Genomic DNA, 22,239 nt, shown 5'->3' on the forward strand with positions numbered 1-22,239 from the left:
TCATATATATGTATATAATGACTGGTTAATTATATATGATATAATTGCTAAATGTATGAGATACATTATTTTGAGGAAATTAGATATAAATATGATTTATATAGTAAGGAGAAAAATACTATAGTAAATATGTGATATCAAACTATAGGTAAAATATAAATATGATTATATTTATTAATATTTTAGTTGGTTAATTATATGATAATTAACCCAAAAATCACGTTTAGACGTGGGTTAGTGGGAATGAGTCGGTTATTGTAACCGATGAAATAAAAATGAAATTGCTTCATTTTGAATCGTCGTCCAAAAGATAAAGAGAGAGCGCGCTGGTGAAAAGAAAACGATCATTTAAGAATTTCGAAAGCCTGTACGATAGACACTCTCCGCTTAAACGATCGTCCATCTCGCGCCTAAATGATCGTACACTAGTTCCTACATGATCGGATAGCTTACCTAAACGATCGTAGTATGTGCCAAGTTTGCTAAACAATCGTATACCATTTCCTAAATGATCATTCAGTAAAACCTACACGATTGTGTAGTGTCTCCTAAACGATAAGCATTGTACTATGCGATAGCGCCATTTTTCCTCCCATTTGCTTATCGCCTACACGATCCGTGCTTCCTTCTTCCTCTACCAAATTCACCGAAGACCACGCTTTGTGTTCTAATTCCGAGAATGTCTAGGGCTCTTTTCTGGTGGTATCGTCCCCATGGCATTTGTGTTCGTGCAGTTGTTCGTGCTACTGTTGTTGACGCTGCTACGTTGACGATTGGGTGGAGGTTTCCACTGCGTTGAGTTCTAAAGTTTGAAGACTGCCTTCAACTGGTATGACAACTCATTCCCTTGTTATTTTGTTGTTTATAGCATATTGTTAATTAATATTTTTTTGCATAATTGTACGTATGAATGTATATTGTTGTATTTCGATCACTATGAAATCGGAGCGATCCGAACGTGCTCATGGAACTCTTCGGTAAGAGATCCTTCAATCATTTCATGGTCAAGTCTTATAAAAACTCTTTGTATAGGACGCCCATGTTTGCATGTCCCCTACACGAATGATTAGGATCAGATCATCTGTGACAAGTCACAACACTTGTGACCATTCCACAAAGCGGGCCGCATCCGTAGCATTACCAGAATATAAGGTTTCCCTCCTGTATCCATATACTACAGACCATTTTGGTTATTACTCAAGACATGATCCACTTGTATTTCACCACATACATGCTTAAGTTACATACAGATAACCATGGATTTTATGTTTATTGGTTTATGGTAAAGCAAATAAAAACATGCAATTGAGCAAAAAACAAGATGTGAAGTAAATATCATATATTATATAACACAAGCGTTCGTACAAATTGTTTACAAACTACAGGACACGAGACTTTAGGGTATCAACCTCAACAGATATACGTGGACCTATTAACCTACAAAATGGACCATTTAGGTATTTTATGGTATTAATAGACGCATCCAGCAGATGATCACACGTATGTTTATTATCAAGTAGAAATCTTGCATTTGCAAGATTACTTGCTCAAATAATTAAGTTAAGAGCCAATTTCTTGATTATACAATTAAGATCATTTGTCTTGATAATGCTAGTAAACTTACATCCCAAGCTTTTGATAATTATTGTATGTCGATTGGGATAAATGTTGAACATCTTGTAGCTCATATTCATACACATAATGGTTTAGCAAAATCATTTATAAAATGTTTGCAATTAATTGTAAGACCATTACTTATAAGAGCTAAGCTTCCTACATCCATATGAGGACATGTTATTTTGCATGCAACGTCACTTGTACCCATTAGGCCAGTAGCTTATCATAAATACTCGTCATTACAATTAGCTTATGGTCATGAACTAAATATTTCTCATCTAAGAATGTTTGGATATGTAGTATATATTCTAGTTGTTCCATCTCAACTAAAATAGATCCTCAAATAAGGTTAGGAATATATGTTGGATATGACTCCCCATCAATTATTAAATATCTTGAACCCCTAACGGGTGATGTATTTACTGCACGGTTTGTTGATATTCATTATAATGAGAAAAATTTTCCAAGATTAGGGTGGGAGGAATTAAGAAGTTGAAAAAATGAATTACATGGAATGCATTGTTATTGTCTCATTTAGATCCTCATATAGATCAATGTGAACTTGAAGTTCAGAAAACAATTCATTTGCAAAATATAGCAAATCAATTACTAGATGCATTTATAGATGCAAGCAAAGTAACTAAGTCACCCAACACAACAAATTGTCGATATTAAATATCTTAAAAATTGATATCCCAACACAGCAAATTGTCACTAATAAGTCTGGAACATGCCAAAAGTGAGGTAGACCAGTGGGTTCCAAAGATAAAAATCCTTGAAAAAGAAAAATAATTAATAATCAAGAAGACTTGATTGAGGATGTAAATACCCATGAAGAAATTCATGACATGACTAATAAGGAAGGTGGAATACATAAAGATAATAATGAGATTTCAATAAACTATGTCGATATTATATTAGAAAATGAGGATTCTAAACCAAAATTTGTTGAAGAATGTCGACATAGAAAAGATTGACTTCAGTGGAAAGAAGCAATCGAGGCAGAATTAAACTTATTTTCAAAACGGATTTTTTGACCAGTAGTTCAAACACCAAAAGGTGTCAAACCTGTGGGGTACAAATGGATATTTTTTAGAAAAAGAAATGAAAATAATGAGGTCACAAGATATAAAACGAGACTAGTTGCACAAGATTTTTCATAAAGATCTGATATTGATTATGAGGAGACATATTCTCCAGTGGTGGATGCAATTACACTAAGATATTTAATTGGTTTGACTGTATATGCTTAGATATACATCTTATGGATGTAGTCACAACATATTTTTATGAATCTCTTGATAATGATATTTATATGAGAATCCCAAAAAGATTTAAGGTACCTAAAATATATAGATCAAATTCCCAGGAATTTTATTCAATAAAGCTACAGAGATCACTATATGGATTGAAACAATAAGAACGGATGTGGTACAATCGTCTGAGTGGATGTTTGTTGAAATAAGGATATCAAAATAATCCAATATGTTCGTGTATTTTTATAAAGAAATCACAGTCAAGATTTGCTATTATAACGGTATATGTTGATGAGTTAAACATAATTGGAACTCTTAAAGAGCTTTCAAAGGATCTTGAGAAAGAATTTGAGATGAAAGATCTCGAAAAAATAAAATTTTGTCTTGGTTTGCAAATTGAACATTTAGCAGATGAGATATTTATTCATCGGTCAACTTATATAAGAAAAATTTTGAAAAAAAATTATATTGACAAAGCACATCTATTAAACATTCCAATGGAAGTTTGTTTACTAAATGTGAAGAAAGATATATTTCGACATCGAGATAATAACAAAAAACTTTTTGGTCCTGAAGTACCATATCTTAGTGTAATTGGTGCACTTATGTATCTTGCTAATAATACAGGACTAGACATTGCATTTTCAGTAAATCTATTAGCTAGATATAGTTATACTCCAACAAATACACATTGGAACGGAATTAAACATATACCCCATTATCTTCGAGAAACGATTGATATGGGTTTGTTTTATTCAAATAAATCAGATCTAGTTGGTTATGCAGATTTTGGATATTTATCTGATCCACACAAAGCTAGATCTCAAACAGGTTATCTATTCACATGTGGAGGAATTGCTATATCACTACAATCGGTGAAACAGACCATAATGGTCACTTTCTCAAATCATGTTGAAATCCTTGCAATTCATAAAGCTAGTCAACAATGTGTATGGTTAAGATCAATGACTCAGCACAATCGTGAAACATGTGGCTTTTCTTCTAATAAAAATATTTCGACGATACTATACGAAGACAAAACATCATGTGCAACCCAAATTAAAGGAGAATATATTAAAGGAGATAGAATAAAACATATTTCACCAAAACATATCTCACCAAAACTTTTCTACACTCATGATCTCGAAGAAAATGGTGACATCAATGTACAATAAATTTGTTCAAAGGATAATCTGACCGACTTATTTACAAAGGCATTACCTACCATAACCTTTAAGAAATTGATGAACAATATTGGAATGCGGAAATTTGAGATCTCAAGTGATGTTTTCATGAAGAGGAGCGAATATATTATATTCTTTTAGGACTATTAGATTATATGAAATATATACTCTTTTTTCTTCACTAATTTTTTCCCAATGCCTATGCTTAGTATACAATGCCAAATATCATTTTTTCTATTATCACATATGTTACTCACGTGTCATTCAACCATTCATACATTGTGTCCAAAGTGTACCACATCCTACTTGTCACTTAGCCTATAAATAGTGGCATTTGGTGGATCTTGAAGTAACACATATTGGTGAGAAATCCATTTCAAAACTCCACTCAATTTTTCATATTATCCAATTTTCATAATTTTCATTATTTTATTTTTTATATTTTACTTATTTATTATTATTATATTATATTTTCTCCATATTCGTGTTCCCGTTGTGATCCTCAATTTCACAACATTTACAAATTTATTGTTAATTCATTGATGAAATTTGTACCTATTTTCCCAACGTTGATACATGCTACATGTAAATGAGAGATGCTACAAGAATTTTGGTTTCTCCCAACGTAAAAAAAAAAAAAAAAAAGAATTATCAAATTTTAATTTTCTTTAATAGAGATTGATAGAAATCTATCAGTATCTATCAATGTTTATTAGTGACAAAAACTAATAGAAGTCTATAATTAATAGTACGTGATAGATGCTGAGAGAAATGTCTATAAGTATTTTTTTTTCTCCTATTTTTGTAAGTAGTTTGATATTTTTTTTATATGAGAAAAAGTTATAAAAAAAAAAACATTTTCCAACCCTAACTAATTACTAGAGAATTAGAAATCAGTTATGTTTTGACTCTAAGATTTATTATTTGGACCAAACAAAATGGATTATTTGATCATGAAAATTAAAAGTATACATTAAAGATTTATTTTAACAATATTAAGATATCACAATCAAAGAATTCCTAAGTTCTTTACATTCAATTGTTTAAAATGTTGGCATATATTTATTAGTACTATCTGTCGTTTAAATAGGGTGAGATTGATTATTAACTAGGTACTAGGCCCTAACAGCCTAATTTTTTTTTTTTAATTGCAAATACCTAATTGAGACTTTTGGGAAGGAAAAAGTGAGGGTTTTTTTTTTTTTTTTTCTTCATATTTATGGCTAGTGATGGAAGATTCTATCTATTTATTTATTTTTATCAATCATGTGGAAAATGACATATTTTATTTATTTTTATTTTCTAGTTCAATTTGACCATTTAATCAAAGGTATGTGTGTCTAAAGTTAGTTGAGCTAAATATTTTTTTTTGGTTCACCAATATGTACGGTTATTGGAGTATAGTGTAGGTTTTAGTTTATTATATTTTATACTTTATTTATATGGTACATTTGGCTCCTTAAGCTTTAGGATAAGTAGAAGATTGTTGAGATTGGTGTCCTAAATCTCTTTTGTATTCTCTTAGTTTGTAAACTTTGTATAAACAAATTGTTATTAATAAAATAATTGTTATTTTATGAGCATACACTCAATCCAATAAACTAACATCTTAGGTTATTTTATGTAATTTAAACATGTATGTAGAGATATACAAGTGGATAAGGTTTGGTACCTTATCCTTGTGACACTACAAATATGGCCTGCTTGTAGATGTTACAAGAGTTGTAAAGTGCTACAAATGATCTGATCCTGATCATTCAAATCATTCATGTGGAGACATGTAAGCGGGGTATCCCATATAAAGAGTTTATATAAGACCAGACCACGAAATGATTAGTCTCATTATATAACATCGTTAATAATAGAGACTTACATTTCACTGGTTATTTCACTAGAATGACCATAGGTGACATGACCTGAATCTTAAGTGAGTTGTGAACTTCTACTATGAAGGCAGTTCTTTGTTTTCATGGGTGAGAGTTGTCAGATCGTCGACTCAATATGCCTACCATTTTGAGTATTCGTCTTATTGGGAAGCTGGGAACACAACTACACAAAATGAAATTCATTTCTTCCCTGATGTCGGGGGAAGTAAATAGTTGATTCCAGGGCTTGAACAATGTGGCAAGAGGGATTTGGTCATAATTGGACTATGATTTATTTGGTCATAATTGAACTATGATTTATTGTTCATTAAATGGATCAGTGGTACTTAAGGAGTTAGATATAACTATAGGGGCAAAACAATAATTTTGGCCCAGGTGTACTTACGAGCAATTTGTGAAGGGTCATCGCACTGTTGACGGTTTATATCCATTGGATACATAAATATATCTGTAGTGTGATTAAAGAGTTTAACTAATTATCCAAGTACCATTGGAGCTTCAATCTACAAGTCCATAAGGTCCCATCAGTAGCTCAACGGGGATTATTGAGAATTAATTTTGGATTAATTTGAATTGTTCAAATTATTCAAGGGAATTAATTATATATGATATAATTAATTAAATTAATTGTATGTGATATAATTAATTAAATTAATTGTATGTGATATAATTAATATAATGTATTTGATGTAATTATATCACATATAATATAGATGATGTATGAATAACCTATAGGGTGGACTTTTACTATATGGCATACATTATGACATATATAATTAAGTTAAGCCATACATCAAATGAATAATTTAAATAGTAATTTATGGATTGGGATTGGACTCATAAACAATTAATTAAGTTAATATAATATTTATATTATTTTAATTAATCAAAAGACTAAGTATTACATAAATAATAGCCAAACCGGTTCAAAACAGGTGAACCGGGTCTTGAACCGCACGAATCGGACCGCCCAACACCCGAACTGCTCGAACCAAGTGAATCGGATGCGAACTAGTTGAACCACGAACCAATTTTTTTTTCTATTTAGGAGCGTTGCAATGCTATGACCTAGCGTTGCAACGCTCCAGAAAAAATTTGCGTCTGCCTTTGCGGTATTGCAACACTATGACACAACGTTGCAATGCTACTATACAATAGCCATTGTATAGACGCGATTTGCTTTGTTTCTTCTTCGATTTGGGTCTTGTTTTCACCAGTAATTCGCCAGAAACATCACAAATGACTCAATACTTTAATAAATTACATACTCTATTGCAATAATTAATGTCCAAAACAATGGGTCCTTATAAACCAATTTGTAAAACTTAAAGCAATAGAGTCTACAGACCAATCCCGAAATATCCATAAATCGCAAAAAAAAAAACATTCAACCATTCATCATATGAATAATACAAAATGCATACCCACCATTAATCTATAAAATGAATTCTAAAAAAATAAAAAATCGAGACGAAGAACCAGCTTTAATACCAATTGAAGGAACAATGAATTTCTGTAATGGAAGCGGGATCGTCCCAATTTTAGTTTTTCACATAATCCCGATTTACCGAACATAAAATTATGCATTATACAATAAAATATAGCATGCTTAAAAGAAAGTAGGGAAGAGTTGAAACTTACCCTTGAAGACAAAATTCTTCACAAGATCCCTCCTTTCGGTCACGAACTCTTCGAAACTCAAACAAAAATACAGCGACCTAAATGGTCACCACCACAAGAGAACCTTCTATATTCTCTATTAGGGTTTGAGAATAAGCAGAATTGTGATCTCTGCTTAAAATTTGGGAAGAAGGAGGAAAAGATGAGAGGGATTTTTTCTCTGGAGAAAACCTTGGGTGTAAAAGTCACACGAAGCTTTTTTGTTGGCTTCTGTGAAGAAGATGAAGATTAAGGGGAGGGAGATGTAACTCCCCCTTTAATTTTGAAATTTAATTTAATTTAATAAATAAAAATAATATTCTTAACCAAACATAAGAGTATTTTGATGGTGTTGGCATTCAATATGTGGAAGCAATTAGGATCTTAAGCACTCTAANATAACAAATATAACACATAACCTATAGTTATTATATTGTATCAAATACAATATAACCTATAGTTTTATTCTCTCAATAATACATGGTATTTAATATAAATCAAATTTATATTAAAAAATAGTTATATGAATCAGGTGTTGGGCGGTCTAGTTCGTGCAGTTCAAGACTCGGTTCATTTGTTCTAAAACGGTTTGGCTATTATTTATGTAATAGTTAGTCTTTTGATTAATTAAATCAATATAAATATTATATTAATTTAATTAATGGTTTAGGAGTCCAATCCCGGTCCATAAATTTTTATTTAAATTATACATTTGATGTATGGTTTAATTTAATTATATATGTCATAATGTATGCCATATAGTAAAAGCCCACTATAGGTTATGCATTATTCATACATCATCTATATTATATGTAATATAATTATATCAAATACATTATATTAATTATATATCATATATAATTAATTTAATTAATTCCCTTAAATAATTTGAATAATTCAAATTAATCCAAAATTAATTATCAATAATCCTTATTGAGCTACAGAGGCGATCTTATGAACCTGTAGATTGAAGCTCCAATGTTACTTGGATAATTAATTAAACTCTTTAATTAAATTACCCAACATCCATTAACCGTCGCTCACTCCACTAAAAACCTACAACTACACTCTTCGTATTACAGATATATTTCAGTGTCCAATGGATATAACTAGTCAACAATGCGATGACCCTTCACAAATTGCTTGTAAGTACAACTGGGTCAGAATTATCGTTTTGTCCCTATAGTTACATTAAGTCGATGATATGACCCCTTTCACCTATGCAAATCAAAGGATCGCCTTCATAGGTTCAGAATTCAGGTCATGTCATCTATGGTCATCCTGGTGAAATTTAAGTCTCTATTATTAACGGCGCTTTATAATGAGACTAATCATTTCGTGGTCCGGTCTTATACAAACTCTTTCTATAAGATACTCCGCTCACATGTCTCTACATGAATGATTAGGATCAGATCATTTGTAGCACTCTACAACACTTGTAACATCTACAAAGTGGGTTGTATCCCTTGTCACCAGGATAAGCTACCCAGTCTTATCCATCTACTACAGACCGTTTAGGTTATCATTTAAACATGATCCACCTGTATGTCTACTCTCCCCTACCACACAACGAACAAAATGGGAGAGAGGGGAGCTCATTAGAAATATCCTTCCATAAGTTCTGGTAGGTGCCTCTAACCACCTCCCCCCCCAACCACTTAAATCGATGTTTAAATTATATAAAATAACTTAGGATCTTAATTTATTGGATTGAGTGTATGCTCATAAAATAACAATTATTTTATTAATAACAATTTGTTTATACCAAATTTACAAACTACGAGAATACAAGAGAGATTTAGGTCATGAATCCCAATGTGTATTATAGGGATGAAAGTATGTAAAAAGGTTACTTGATATGAGATCAGAGTTGTTGCTCGTTTTAAAGTTGATGATATTTATGAACTCATATTTTAATTAAATGATGAATGATATAATAAAGAAAAATTTATATTTGATGTTGATTAGTAATATATATCTTTACTCAAATCTCTCAAGGAGATTCGAGTTGTTATTCCATTCAAAAGCATTTAATGGGATGATAAACAATTGCAGGGTAGAGAATCTAACTATTGATCTTAGTAATCGTAATCAATATCTTAATTTACTCAATGAAAAGAGAGAGAGAGAAACCCACCAAAGGCATACTTTCTCTCTCGGGTTGTTACCAAGGTAGGGAACGAGTTAGATCAGACCGGCCGGTCTTCTTCCGGTGAAGATGGGGAGATTTTTTAGATTGATCACATCTTTTGATTTCTCACTAGCTTGCTCATGTGATTTAATTTATAATTCTTAAGCTTTTATGGTATAGAATTGAAATATTGTTCATCGAATACCATCTCAAAAATAAAATAGCGTCAATGAAGACCTTTTCCAAGTGCCTTTGTAGTTTTTTAATAACCGAAAATTGGTGTATACAGTGTAGTTTAATTAAAGTGGTTTTGACATCATTTTTATTATGCAAATCAATTGATTTTGACCAAAAATTGAACTTAAACCAAGATCAAGCATGAAGAAAGATTGAGAAGGAATAAGAGTTTGAAGAAGAATATTGTGTCGACCGAAAGATGCCTATCAAAAGTCACATTTTTTGTTTAATTTGTTGAGGATTCTTCGTTGAAAAGATGAAGAGTCCTCACAATATTAAGTTTTTTTTCATTGTCGATTGATAGGAATGGAGTAAGAAAATGTTGAAAATGATCGAGAGAATGAAACATGAGAAAGATTGGGAGGGAACAAGAGCCGAAGAAGACTGTGCCGACGGAAAAGTCGGCCGGCAAGTCATTCTTGGCTCATGTTGCACTCACAATCTCTTCATGAATTACTCCTCGATCCAAATAATCCCATCTCTTGGGACTTGGATCTAATATAAGTTTAATACAAAGATGCGTGGTTAAGCAATGACTATTTATAGGTTCAAAAAAGAAAACTTGTTTTAGACTCTCCAAAATGCCTTGGAATCAATTGGCTGCAAAAGAAAGTTGAATGGAATCTGATTTGTTTTATTAGGGTTTTCAATGATGTGATCATAAATTTTTATATATTCTGTTTTTAATCCAAAAACAAGGGACAAAGTTCGTCGAGACTGAATTGGTTTTTTTCTTTTTGTTTGACCAAAACATTCCAGAGTTCACAACTTTATTCTTTCCTCCCAAACATCCCTACATTTGTAATTTTAATGGTTTGAGGACAAGTAAAACTTCAAAAATTAAATAAAAATATTTGGAACATCTGGACTCCATCGTCTTTGTGCAACTCACCCAAATATTCTAATAATGAACTTTTCTTTCTTAAAATTTTTTCTTTGTGATTATAGGGGATGGATGGATATGCATGAATATGCAAGTATTACTCAAATTAAATTTGTAATTTGACTAAAAAAATCCTTCGTCGACTGCATATGGAGCCGATGACCGACTAGAATTCAGTTTTGAGCAGAGCCGTGAAGAATCTTATCCATGGAGGACAAATTCTTGAGTTGACATGAACAAGAAAACCTGAAAAAAGGGGGGGGGTGCAATCGTTTTTCCCTCAAACCTATGAGATTCAGATTCCTATTCCCATTATAATGTAAATTGGAAGGAGAAAATGGAATTTTCCATCATCTTGCATTCAGAATAATCCTTCATCAACATTACCTCAAACATCATCTCCTTCCTCACCATTGAAACAGACAGATTCTCATGCATCTACCACAGTTTTGAAAACATTTGCATTTTGATTAATCATTTCTTTCTATGGTTTGTTCAGAAGGGAGGATGCTGATTTCCTTCAGAAGATTATGAACAACTACATCATATATTCATACACTAGCAATAACTAGTAATCATGCTTTCTCTGATGACATTATCATGTACCATTTGCCTAGTATTGAATACAAAGAATATTAATGAGAAAGCATAGATACATAAGACTATTGACAGAAATCATAAAAACTAGCTACATGATCTATTCTATAACAATTTCGTTTAAGCCTCCTCGGACCGCCATTCTGATATCACCATGCTTCCTACAGCATTCCTTCATGTAGCTCTTACAACACCCACCCATTTCTCTCTTGTCCAAACCTGCAGAAGATTTTCCAATTTTGAGTTGCGAGGTTCCCCTTTTGCAGCTTTTACAGTTGTTTGTCCCTCTGAAAGCCTTATTACAAGTGTTGGGGCGTTTCAGGTTTGAATGATCCGGTTTGAGCTCGATATTTACGGTATTGCTGATTGCTCCATCATTATCTTCATTTGATGCCTTACAATGAGGATGAACCCCTTCATTTTGAAGCCTCGGATGAGTATTGCAATGATGTTGTTTCATCTTGTGGTGCATGTTTGCTTCAGCACAATCATCTATCATTTCAACCTTTTCCCTGCATTCATCTTTTGTGCATCCGCTTGTTGATCTTGATTTACAAGGTTCACTGCAAGTTTTCCTGTGCTTTTCATGGGATTCCAAGACAAAATTGGAAGTGTCGAAGCTTCCTTGGTGACAATGCTTATGGTCTTGGAGGAGTTCTGTACTACATTCAAGCGTGTGTTGCCTCTCAGTTAGGTCCACACAGTTGGTTTTCCCACATGGACTCAAATTGCAGGTTTCGGAATGACACATTGGATGAGATAAACAATCCTTCTGAGTATTCTTTTGAGAGCAACAGTAATTACTAATATGATGTTCAGGACTGGATGAGTGGCTGTCATCCAAATCGCATTTGGGAGTTTGGATGTCATGATCATGTTGAGCGGATTGGGTATTATGAGTACAACATCCACTTTCATGGAGCTCAACAATGACAGCAGATCCATCGAGGCTTGCAGATGAGCTTGAGCACTTGATTTTCTCACATGAATTTGATGCACACTTCTGAAACGAGCAAAACTCTTGAGTATTCTTTGGAGAGCTATGTTTGTCCTCAACGTGATGATCAGCACAAGAAGCATAAGCATGTTGGTCATGATCAGCAGGCTGATCGTTATGGACAGGTCCATGTTCACACGGTTTTAAACTTCCTGCAGAATCATCTACCCTAGAGCTTGAGTCCATGAGTTTACTTTTCTTGCATGAACTTGAAGTTTTCTTCCCGGAATCACACTTGGAAGCACAGTTCTGAGGTAAGCAAACATCATGAGTTTTCTTGAAAGAGCCACAATCGTCGTGCTCATGATGATGGTGGTGGTGGTGGTGGCGATGTTGACTATGACGAGAATAGTCGGAGCTATCATTGTTGCACCCGTGATCATGTTCACAGAGTTTTACATTACTGGTAGAACCATCTACCTTAGAATTTGAGTCCACAAGTTTACTTTTCTTGCATGAACTTGAACTTTTCAACCTGGAATTACACTTGGAAGCACGGTTCTGTAGTGAACAACCATCATGAGTTTTCTTGAGAGAGCCACAGTCCTCATGCTTGTGGTGATGGTGATGGTGACGACGTCTAGAAGAGTGGGAACCATGATTGTCGCACCCGTTATCATGGGTGTGGCCACTATATTCATCTGAATGGCTATTAACATGACAGCATTTATGTTTGGAGGAACAGTGAGTGGCAGAAAACTTGCCAGCTTTTTTCCCCTTGGGCCCGTCAGTTCCTCGTAGCAGGAGCATACTGTTGAGGATAACTAGCACACAGGCACCGACATCAGCAAGAACTGCTGCCCAAACAAGCGGATGACCACCAAATGCTAGGCCGAGTATAGCAATCCTAGGAGCAACCGACAGAATCACATTTTCAATTACTTTACTATTAGCTCTTCTTGCAAGCCGAATTGCTTTTGGAACTTTTCTGATATCATTGGTCATTAGAATTACATCTCCAGTTTCTATTGCGAGGGCTGAACCTGAGATTCCCATTGATATGCCAATATCAGCTGTGGCTAAGGCAGGGGCATCGTTTAGACCATCTCCAATCATAGCTGTTGGTCCCTCCCCTTTGAAGCCATTGATGAGCCTCGTCTTGTCTTCAGGTAGAAGTTCTGCATGGACTGTTTGTAAAGCCTTTCCCAACTGCACATAGGAACAGAGAAGCACTTATATTATCTTAGATAATAACCTATTTTTAGCCTTTTAAATATGGTAACAAGGGCCATTACTTGTTCTGAATAAATTTCCATCCAAGTTTGGATTTTAAACTAGTAAACGCTAGAATGAACAAAACAATAATTCAATAATAACCAATACAGCTCAAATCGGATTGCTTAATAATGACCATGAACCGAAAATGTTTCCAAAGCATATAACCAAATGAACCAATTAGTTCAGCTGAAATTTCTTGATGGATCTAAATACTGAATTTTAAATCTCCATGTGAAACAAAAAATCTATATGTCGATATTGCACATGCAAAGCTTGGGATAGAATGCTTACTTCTTTTTGTGCTCGCAAGGCTGCTGCAGAACTGTCTCCAGTGAGCATGGTTGTTTTTATACCGAGAGATCGAAGCTCATCCATGGCCTCCTTAGCTCCTGTTCTACAAGAATCTGATAGACTAAAGATTCCAGCTGCAGTAGTTCCACAGAATATGTATCCAACAGTCCTCCCATCCTCCGCTTCATCTTTGATCTCTGGGACTGTAAACATTTACATCCACCAGTCAGGATGCTAAGAGAAAGATGGTGCTTGTTTGTTCTCCACTGTAACAGAAAACTCTTAAATTATTTATAAAGCACTTGTTTGATGTGAAAAATCTAACCTGTTTCACAGTTGGCTCTTATAGCAATTCTTCGATTTCCAATATAGATGTCTTTCCCATCAATTCTCCCATGAACACCTTCTCCAGGAAAATTTTGAAAGTCATCCACATTTTCAGGTTTGGGATCAACGGATAGTGATCTTCCATGATCAACAAGTGCAGCTGCCATCGGATGACTGGACTTGCTCTCAATGCTGGACACCCTGAGAAGGGAGAAGGCAAAGATTGACACAAAAAATGATTAGCTTCTAGAAACTGCATAAAACCCTTCAAATTTGAAGAATGTCTCTCCAAAATTCAATAGAACTAGATGAAATACCATTAGTTTTGCACTTACCAGTATAGCAATGTGTCTAAGCTCATATTTTCCTTATCAAGAACTTGAAACTCAGTCACCATAAATTCACCTCTTGTTATTGTCCCAGTTTTATCAAAGGCCATGATCTTAATTTTGCCAAGAGTTTCAAGGTAGTCACCTCCTTTGATTAAGAGACCAGACGTTGCTGCCTTAGTAAGCGCACAGAAAGATGCAACAGGCGTGGAAAGGACGAGTGCACAGGGACATGCGCTTACTAACACAACCAGGGCCAAGTGAAACCAATGGCGGCGATTGGGAAGTCTCAAAGCAACTGGAATCACTAATATGCAAGTTGATATGATTATAACAGCTGCATATTAGAACAATCATCAGTTTCAATATCAAATGTGAGAAGTAGTTTGAGCTAAAGTTAACCTTCATGATAATCTCTTACAAAAATCGAAACCACAACAAAGTTTCGGTTGATAGGTTAAGATATACATATTTTTAATGTTCTTTTATATGTAATCCTAAATCCTAATATAATGAGAATTCAAATTCACGTCCTCTCGCTCTAACATCATTACCTTTCTCACTCAACCCGAAAACTTAAGTCGATTTAAACAATAGAATGAGTGCCACTAGGTTACTTGTTGTTTTCCCTCCATAAGTTAGCTTAAAATTCTTTTTTGATATGCAACAGATAAAGTGGGTGAAAAGAAAAATAATTTACTAGCTGAGGCTTTCACAGGACAATATTCAAACAGTTGGTGGACAAACCTGGAGTATAGAATTTGGCACATTTGTCAATGAACCTTTGAGTTCTAGATTTATTGTTTTGGGCCTCTTCAACCAGCTTAGCCATTTTGGCCACCACACAGTCTTCAGCAAGCGCAGTAGTCTTTATAGTAACATAGCCTAAATAGAAAAGAACCCACAATCGAAAACTTCCCCAACTATCCAAAGCAGGAAAAAAAAAAATCATCAAAAAGAGAGAGAGAGAATACCATTTAGATTAATGGTCCCAGCCCAAACAGTGGAATCCATTTGTTTGGGAACAGGGAAAGATTCACCAGTAAGTGTTTTCTCATCTACTTCGCATTTTCCTTCCACAACGATCCCATCAATGGGTATGTCTTCACCGGCCTTCACGGCCAGTAGAGTCCCTAATTTGACCTCGTCGGCGCCGACAACTTCGCCGGTGTCGGCTAGAACCGCTTTCTGAGGAGCAATGCTTAGAAGGGATGACATGACGGCGTTTGCCTAAGCACAGTTTTACAAGTTCCATAATTTGGTTGAGTTTTAGAATTCATAATTTGAATGCAGAAAGTGAACTAAAAATTGAAGCTACTTGAGTTGAATTGAAGACTTCATAATGGAGAGAGAGAAACCTTGTGGGCGGCTCTGGACTCGAGCCATTCGGCGATGGTGAAGAGGAAGACGATGGTGGCCGCTTCCAAATAATCCTTCAACACAATTGTTCCGATCACTGTCATAATTTCAACACCATCTTAATTTATTTATTATTTTATTTTAAAAAAATAATAGTAGTAATAACTATTCCACCATCATTTATAATTTGATATATTGAACTAAAAATATCTTTTTAATAATTTTAATTATCTTCCTCTCTCATTTTGTTCTCTTTCACATGCTTACATCTCGACCCTATCTTTCTCTCTAACTGATGTTAACATTGTACAAAGCTTTTGTTATCAGAATTTTCTTAGTTTTGCATCTTCTCTTCTCCCTCTAACTAGTGCACCGATGGCAACTTGTGACATTTTTCTATTACACCTTTTGATTAAATGGAAATAAAATTTAAAATTTAAAAAAAAAATGCAACATTTTGAAACTATGAACCGAATAGAAATTAAACTCAAAATTTAAGGGTAAAAGAATAACAATAATACAAAAATTCTATAAACCAAGCACTAAATTTTATATATAGAAAAAAATATCAAACTATTTACAGAAATAGCAAAAAAAAAAAAAAAACACAAATAAACATTGATAAACTTCTATCCACATCTATCAGTAATAGACTTCTATCAATTTCTATTACTAATAAATACCGATAGACTTCTATCTGCCTCTATAAGATTAAAATTTTGCTATTTTTGATAAATAATTTCTCTGATTTTTCTATTTTTACAAATTCTTCTTTTGAATAAATATATACAAGTTTTAGAGTAATTTTAACTATCTTAAAGAAAAAAAATAAAACAAGACATGGTTTGTAAATAAGTTTAGGATTTCCTTGTAAATAAATATCCACAAAAAATAAAATCGTCACATAGTTCTTAAATGATTAAAAGATAAGTGAAACATGCAAGTAATGTTCCATTGACAGACCAAGATGAGCGTAGCTCACCTAGTATAAACTCATATTATCAATTTCAAAGTCAAAGACAATTAGCTACAAACCTCAAAATTCAAAGGTCAAAGTACTTATGATAATTTAACTAATAATTAATAATTATAGATCTTGTTACTTGCTATGGAGTTACTTCTGGATCACATTATCAAAGAACAACTTTGTTTCTTTTAAAAGTTCGACAAAGTGAGAAGTTGAAAATTTTGAAATTCTACTCTCTTAGTCAATAATACATGTGTCTAACTAAACTTAATAGCGGTCATATTAGTCTTTAAAGAAAAACATTACTTATTTCTAAAAACATCTATTTACATATATATAATTCACTAAACTAATTTGATGTAGTCAAAGTAAACATAGTTCAACTATCATATTAATATATTAACGATCAAGAACTACGTAGTTTAAATCTTCTACTCTTATTGTATTTTAAAAAAATAAATTAACTCCATGTATTTATAATTCAATATATTAATTTTTTTATTGTCGCACTAAAAATGTTCAAAACTTTTTTTTATTATTATTTATTTCTATGAAAATCCGAAACTTCATTCATTACAATCTTGAAACAATATTAATCATGGTCATCTCTTTATTTTCAATCAAAACAATGCTTAAAATCGAGTTTGTATTTTTTAATCGATCTTACATGTCCTATATTCTCATACCATTAGGAAAAAACATGCCACAAACTTGATTTTATTAAATAAATAAACGATTAAAATGCTATACTACTAATTTTTTTTCTCCATTTTTATTTGATTCAAACAAATTTCCCAATATATTACGTTTTAAATCTTTCTCATAAATCATAATTACGTATTTGTTAGAATAATTATGTTAAATAATAAAACTGTTAAAAGTATTTTCAAATTTATCAAAATGTTATATATATAACTAAAACCATCAAAGGTCTACTCAAAAGTCTTATATATTTATCCATCATCAATCCACATGCATCACTTGTAGAAACAGTATGGAGACGTTCTCAAACAGTTTATTAATGGTAATGAGCAACTAGCTATATATATATATATATATATTACATTTTATTATATTTATAAATAAGTTCATAAAACAATCCTATTTTATTAACTTCAAATTTATATGTTAATTTTTTAAACCTCCTCCATTCCATCCCAAATGAAGGGTAAATTAGTTGGAAAAAGAAAAAGATGAGAATTAATTACGGTTAAATTAAAATGGGGAAGTTGAAAATTACCTGCAATTAAAGCAAGAATGTTGATGTCGATTCTGAGATGACGAACAGCGGCAAAGCTTTTGAGGACAATGGGCAAGATTCCGGCTGCGACGGCGGCCAAAGCCACCCATCGGAAAATAGGATTGACATATTTGAGTAACGACAGCAGAAGCAACAGCCCACTCGCCACCGCATACGGGCTCGGCCATTTTTTCCGGTGATCTTTCTGGTCTCCGTACGCTCTAACGTTCGCTTCAAATCTTGCTTGGTTTAGGGCTTTAACTGCCACATTTTCCAGTACCCAAAAAAATGGTGAAAACTGAAATGATTTTATTAAATATTTATGGATATATATATTTCAATAAATATTTCTCCATTTCAATGGGTTAAACGTCAAGATGTGATAAATAACAAAATATAAATATAATAACTGTTATTAAATATAGAAAAATGAACAAAAATATTTACAAATAAAACAAAAAGTCAATATCTATCAATAATAGATGTCTATAAGTTTCTAAAAAAATTCGATGATCCGAAAAAATCAATCAATCCAACACAACTCGTGCAATTTGGGTTAGGTTGGGTTCAAATAAATGAAAATTTTATGAGTTGGGTTGGTTCATAGGTTCACCTAATATAACCCAAATCAACTCGAACCAACCCGAATTTATTATGAACTTTAAAATATATATGTTTTATTATTTATAACACAATTATTTATACGTATATTGATTTTAATTTTATTTAATTTCAATATTTTTTGGATAATTTATTCTTCAACAATAGTTTATTTGCACTTTAAAAATAAACTTTTTACTATATAAATTGAATTGAGTTGTTAATCTTATATAAAAATAATTAAATTAGATTTTTACATATTTACATTTTGTTTCTTTTTAGAACAAAATTTTAAATAAATGATCTGATTAACGCGAACCAACCCAATCCAAATATTTCATGATTGGATTGGGTTCATTTTTTAATAAGGGTTATTTGGGTACAATATTGGGTCTAAAACATCTTTCAACCCAACCAAATTCAATCCGTGAACACCTCTAATTTCTATTAGGGTGGCATTTTGTTATATTTGAAAATATATTTAGCAGTTTTGTTATTTTAAATAATTTTCCTCAATTTAATAAAAAAAAATAGATATATTAATTTGTTTAAAAATCATAAAAGGTTAATTTACTGATTTAAATTTATTTTTTGTTTTTTTTATTTTTTTGTTTTTTAATTTTCTCATAAATATCATTCAAAATTGATGTTTTCATAAAAAAAATCGTAAAATTAAGTTTTTGATATATATTTGTTTTAATCAAAATCAACCTTTTAAATCTTAGGGCAGCCCAAGCTGCTCTGCATTCATGTGCTATTTTTTAAAAATAAATTAATTTTATTTTTAGTATATTAAAAAAAAGTGCATAATCATTGTTCTTAAAATTAATCATAAATTTAGTTCCTCCCATTTCCATGAAATGATTAAATAATAATAATAATATTTTTTTTCATGAAAAAAATACACTATATAAATATGAAAAATATAAGTTCTCAAAAAATGAAAAATGTATAATATAAACTATTTGAGAGAATCAATAATAAATTAGAAGTAGGGGTCTTTCTTTCAAAAATAATAATAATAATAAAGAAAGAAAAAGAAAGAAAAAAGAAAAAAGAAAATTGAACAAGTTAACAATTACCAGGATCAGTATTTTAATTTTAACTTTAAAAAAAAAATAGTAAATTGATTCAATAAAAAAAATTTGTTGAAGGTGGAACCTGAAAGAAAAAAGGGAAGAAACGGAAGTGACGTGAAAAAAAGAAAAATTATTCTCGTTAAAAGAAAGCATTTCCACGTCACCAATCACTTAAAACGGAATATATTATGGTGGGACCCAACATATTTATTTTACACGTCATCTTTATTTAGTTGGGTTCCACTCCCCCTTCCCCTCCAACCAAACAAAATCCCATTTACGTAACAAATGGCAAACAATTTTATCACAAGTTTGGTTATTTGTTTAAATATTAACCATTTTTAGTACTTTATGATGTTATTTTGTAAATATTAAATTTATTAGATACGTAGCTTTTTTTTTAATAAATAATTATCTCAAATGTTTCAAATTTCGAATACTCTTTTAAAATGTTAAAATATAATCTTTTTTTTTTTTTTATTGCATTCTTTGAATCTTTGTGGTATAAAAAGTAGAAATTTCTGTATATGTACTAAAATAAAGTAAAATATATTTTAGGATAATTAAATTCTTCAAGCTTTCAATCAAAATTTACTACTTGGATTTAATATAATCATTTTTTTTTCGCATTCTTTGAATCTTGGTGGTATAAAAAGTAGAAATTTCTTTATATATACTAAAATAAAGTAAAATGTATTTTAGGATAATTAAATTCTTCAAGCTTTCAATCTAAATTTATTACTTGGATTAACATGTTATTTCATTCTTTTCATTAAAAAAAAAAAAAAGTCACACAAGAACCTTAACTAAACTATCCGATTCTAGTTTTAATACTTTTAATATTTCTCATTTTTCTTTAACAAATACAGCCATATTACCAATAATTAAAAAAAATTACAATTTTTTTAGTGTTCGAATCTCCCATCCATTGTAGTAAAAACAAAATCTAAAAAGAATCGCTTGTCTCATAGGACTATTTTCATCTTTAAATTTGATAAAAAAAAATTATCTTAAATTCAATTTTTTAATTTGAATCTAATTATACTTTTTTTAAAAAATTATTCCACATCCTAATGTAATGTTTATTTTTTTTTAAAAAAAAAGTTAATGTGAATGTAGTTGAATTTTAACAAAAAAAAAATAATAATAAAAAATTAAGCTCCTGTCTAGTATTTTTTTTAAAAAATTAAACTTATTTCAAATGATTTGTATCTTTTATAAGTACAATGATTCAATTCTTAGTCAAATTCAGAAAAAACAAAAACAACTTTTTGAAAGTTATTCTTTCTATTCCTTAAAATATTTTTAAACCATTGATAAAAAGTAATAACCAAATAAAGAAATTTTGAGGTAAAAATAGTATTTATAGATTTAATTTTAAAAAACAACCAAAAAGTTATTAAATGAGGCCTAAAGGTTGGAATCTCAGCAACTTTTGAATTTGGTGTTCAACTCATAAATAAATAAACATATATAAAAGAAAAAGAAAAGCATGTGATGAAGAGAGAGAGAGCATACCAATTTGTGCTTGAGAAACAAGAAGATTATCATGAAGAACAATGACAGTTCTTGTGGCAACAATGACTCTAATCTCTTTAATCCCTTCAATTTCCTTCAATATATTCTCTATCACTGGAATTTCCGACGAACAACAAATCCCCAACACATCAAAGTAACTTTTCTGCAACCCACCACCCTTCTTTCCGGCCATTCCCGCCGCCGCCTCTTCTCCGGCCGCCATATTCCTCTCTCCTCTGCAAATTGATATCATTCGCATGTTATTTCCTCAAAATCCAACCACTACGCTTTCACAATTAAAACCATATAATAATAATAATAATAATAATAAAAAACCAACCTATGGCTTTTTGTGTGTTTTAGGGAAAGAGAAAGAGAGAAGTAAGCAATAAAGGGTAAAGGCTAGTGAAGAAGAGAAGGCGTTTCGTGTGGAAGATTGATGAAGTTCATAAGGAGGATATATAGGGATCCTTAAAATAATATGAAGGATTAAAGATTGTGGAATGCCTTTTTATAAAGGAGAGATTGGGTTGGGTGTATTATTGTCCCATTTTTATTTTTATTTTTATTTTTTTAAATGGAAATTTTGTAGTGGAGGGTGATTGTAAAAACAACAGGAAAATTTAAGGGACGGGTCGAGGCTGACAATGTTTTCTTTGTATTTTATTTTATGATAATCAAAGAGATCATTCACCTACTAATTTATCACCGTTGTTATAGGTCATTTTTGGACTAAAAATAGAGTATAAACTTTTTGGAGAAAATTAGAATAATCATAAGAACAGTGTAAGAAATGGGCCGATCGAGAAAGAGACTTGGGAAAAAATATATATGTCGGGTCAAGTGGCCCAATTCCGTGACCTC

At 31.7% G+C, this 22,239-nt stretch overlaps 1 protein-coding gene across 2 annotated transcripts; it reads right to left on the reverse strand.

Annotated features, from left to right (window-relative positions):
- Window positions 1–11,343: 11,343 nt before the first annotated feature.
- Window positions 11,344–21,876, reverse strand: LOC120071049 (cadmium/zinc-transporting ATPase HMA3-like). Of its 2 annotated transcripts, XM_039023051.1 has the most exons (10): window positions 21,716–21,876; window positions 21,376–21,611; window positions 18,179–18,439; window positions 15,971–16,068; window positions 15,587–15,842; window positions 15,360–15,497; window positions 14,619–14,949; window positions 14,282–14,484; window positions 13,957–14,159; window positions 11,344–13,596 (listed from the first exon to the last, which is right to left on the reverse strand). In XM_039023051.1, exons 2-10 carry the CDS (start codon window positions 21,596–21,598, stop codon window positions 11,551–11,553), a joined length of 3,759 nt encoding a protein of 1,252 aa, XP_038878979.1. In that variant the 5' UTR covers window positions 21,599–21,611; window positions 21,716–21,876; the 3' UTR covers window positions 11,344–11,550. The 2 variants fall into 2 exon arrangements, with proteins under 2 accessions (XP_038878979.1, XP_038878980.1); XM_039023052.1 differs by lacking the exon at window positions 21,716–21,876 and having other exon boundaries at window positions 18,179–18,476; window positions 21,376–21,545.
- Window positions 21,877–22,239: the final 363 nt, after the last annotated feature.

The sequence above is a fragment of the Benincasa hispida genome, chromosome 2, assembly GCF_009727055.1.
Source record: "Benincasa hispida cultivar B227 chromosome 2, ASM972705v1, whole genome shotgun sequence".
NCBI lineage: Eukaryota > Viridiplantae > Streptophyta > Magnoliopsida > Cucurbitales > Cucurbitaceae > Benincasa > Benincasa hispida.

What these genes read in the sequence shown, in the direction of transcription:
- LOC120071049 (XM_039023051.1), bottom strand. Translation starts at nt 21,598, where the DNA reads ATGGCGGCCGGAGAAGAGGCGGCGGCGGGAATGGCCGGAAAGAAGGGT. An exon ending in TGGGACCATTAATCTAAATG is followed by an intron (nt 15,498 to 15,586) that starts GTATTCTCTCTC and finishes TTTTCTATTTAG; the next exon opens with GCTATGTTACTATAAAGACT. An exon ending in TGCCAAATTCTATACTCCAG is followed by an intron (nt 14,950 to 15,359) that starts GTTTGTCCACCA and finishes TCTAATATGCAG; the next exon opens with CTGTTATAATCATATCAACT.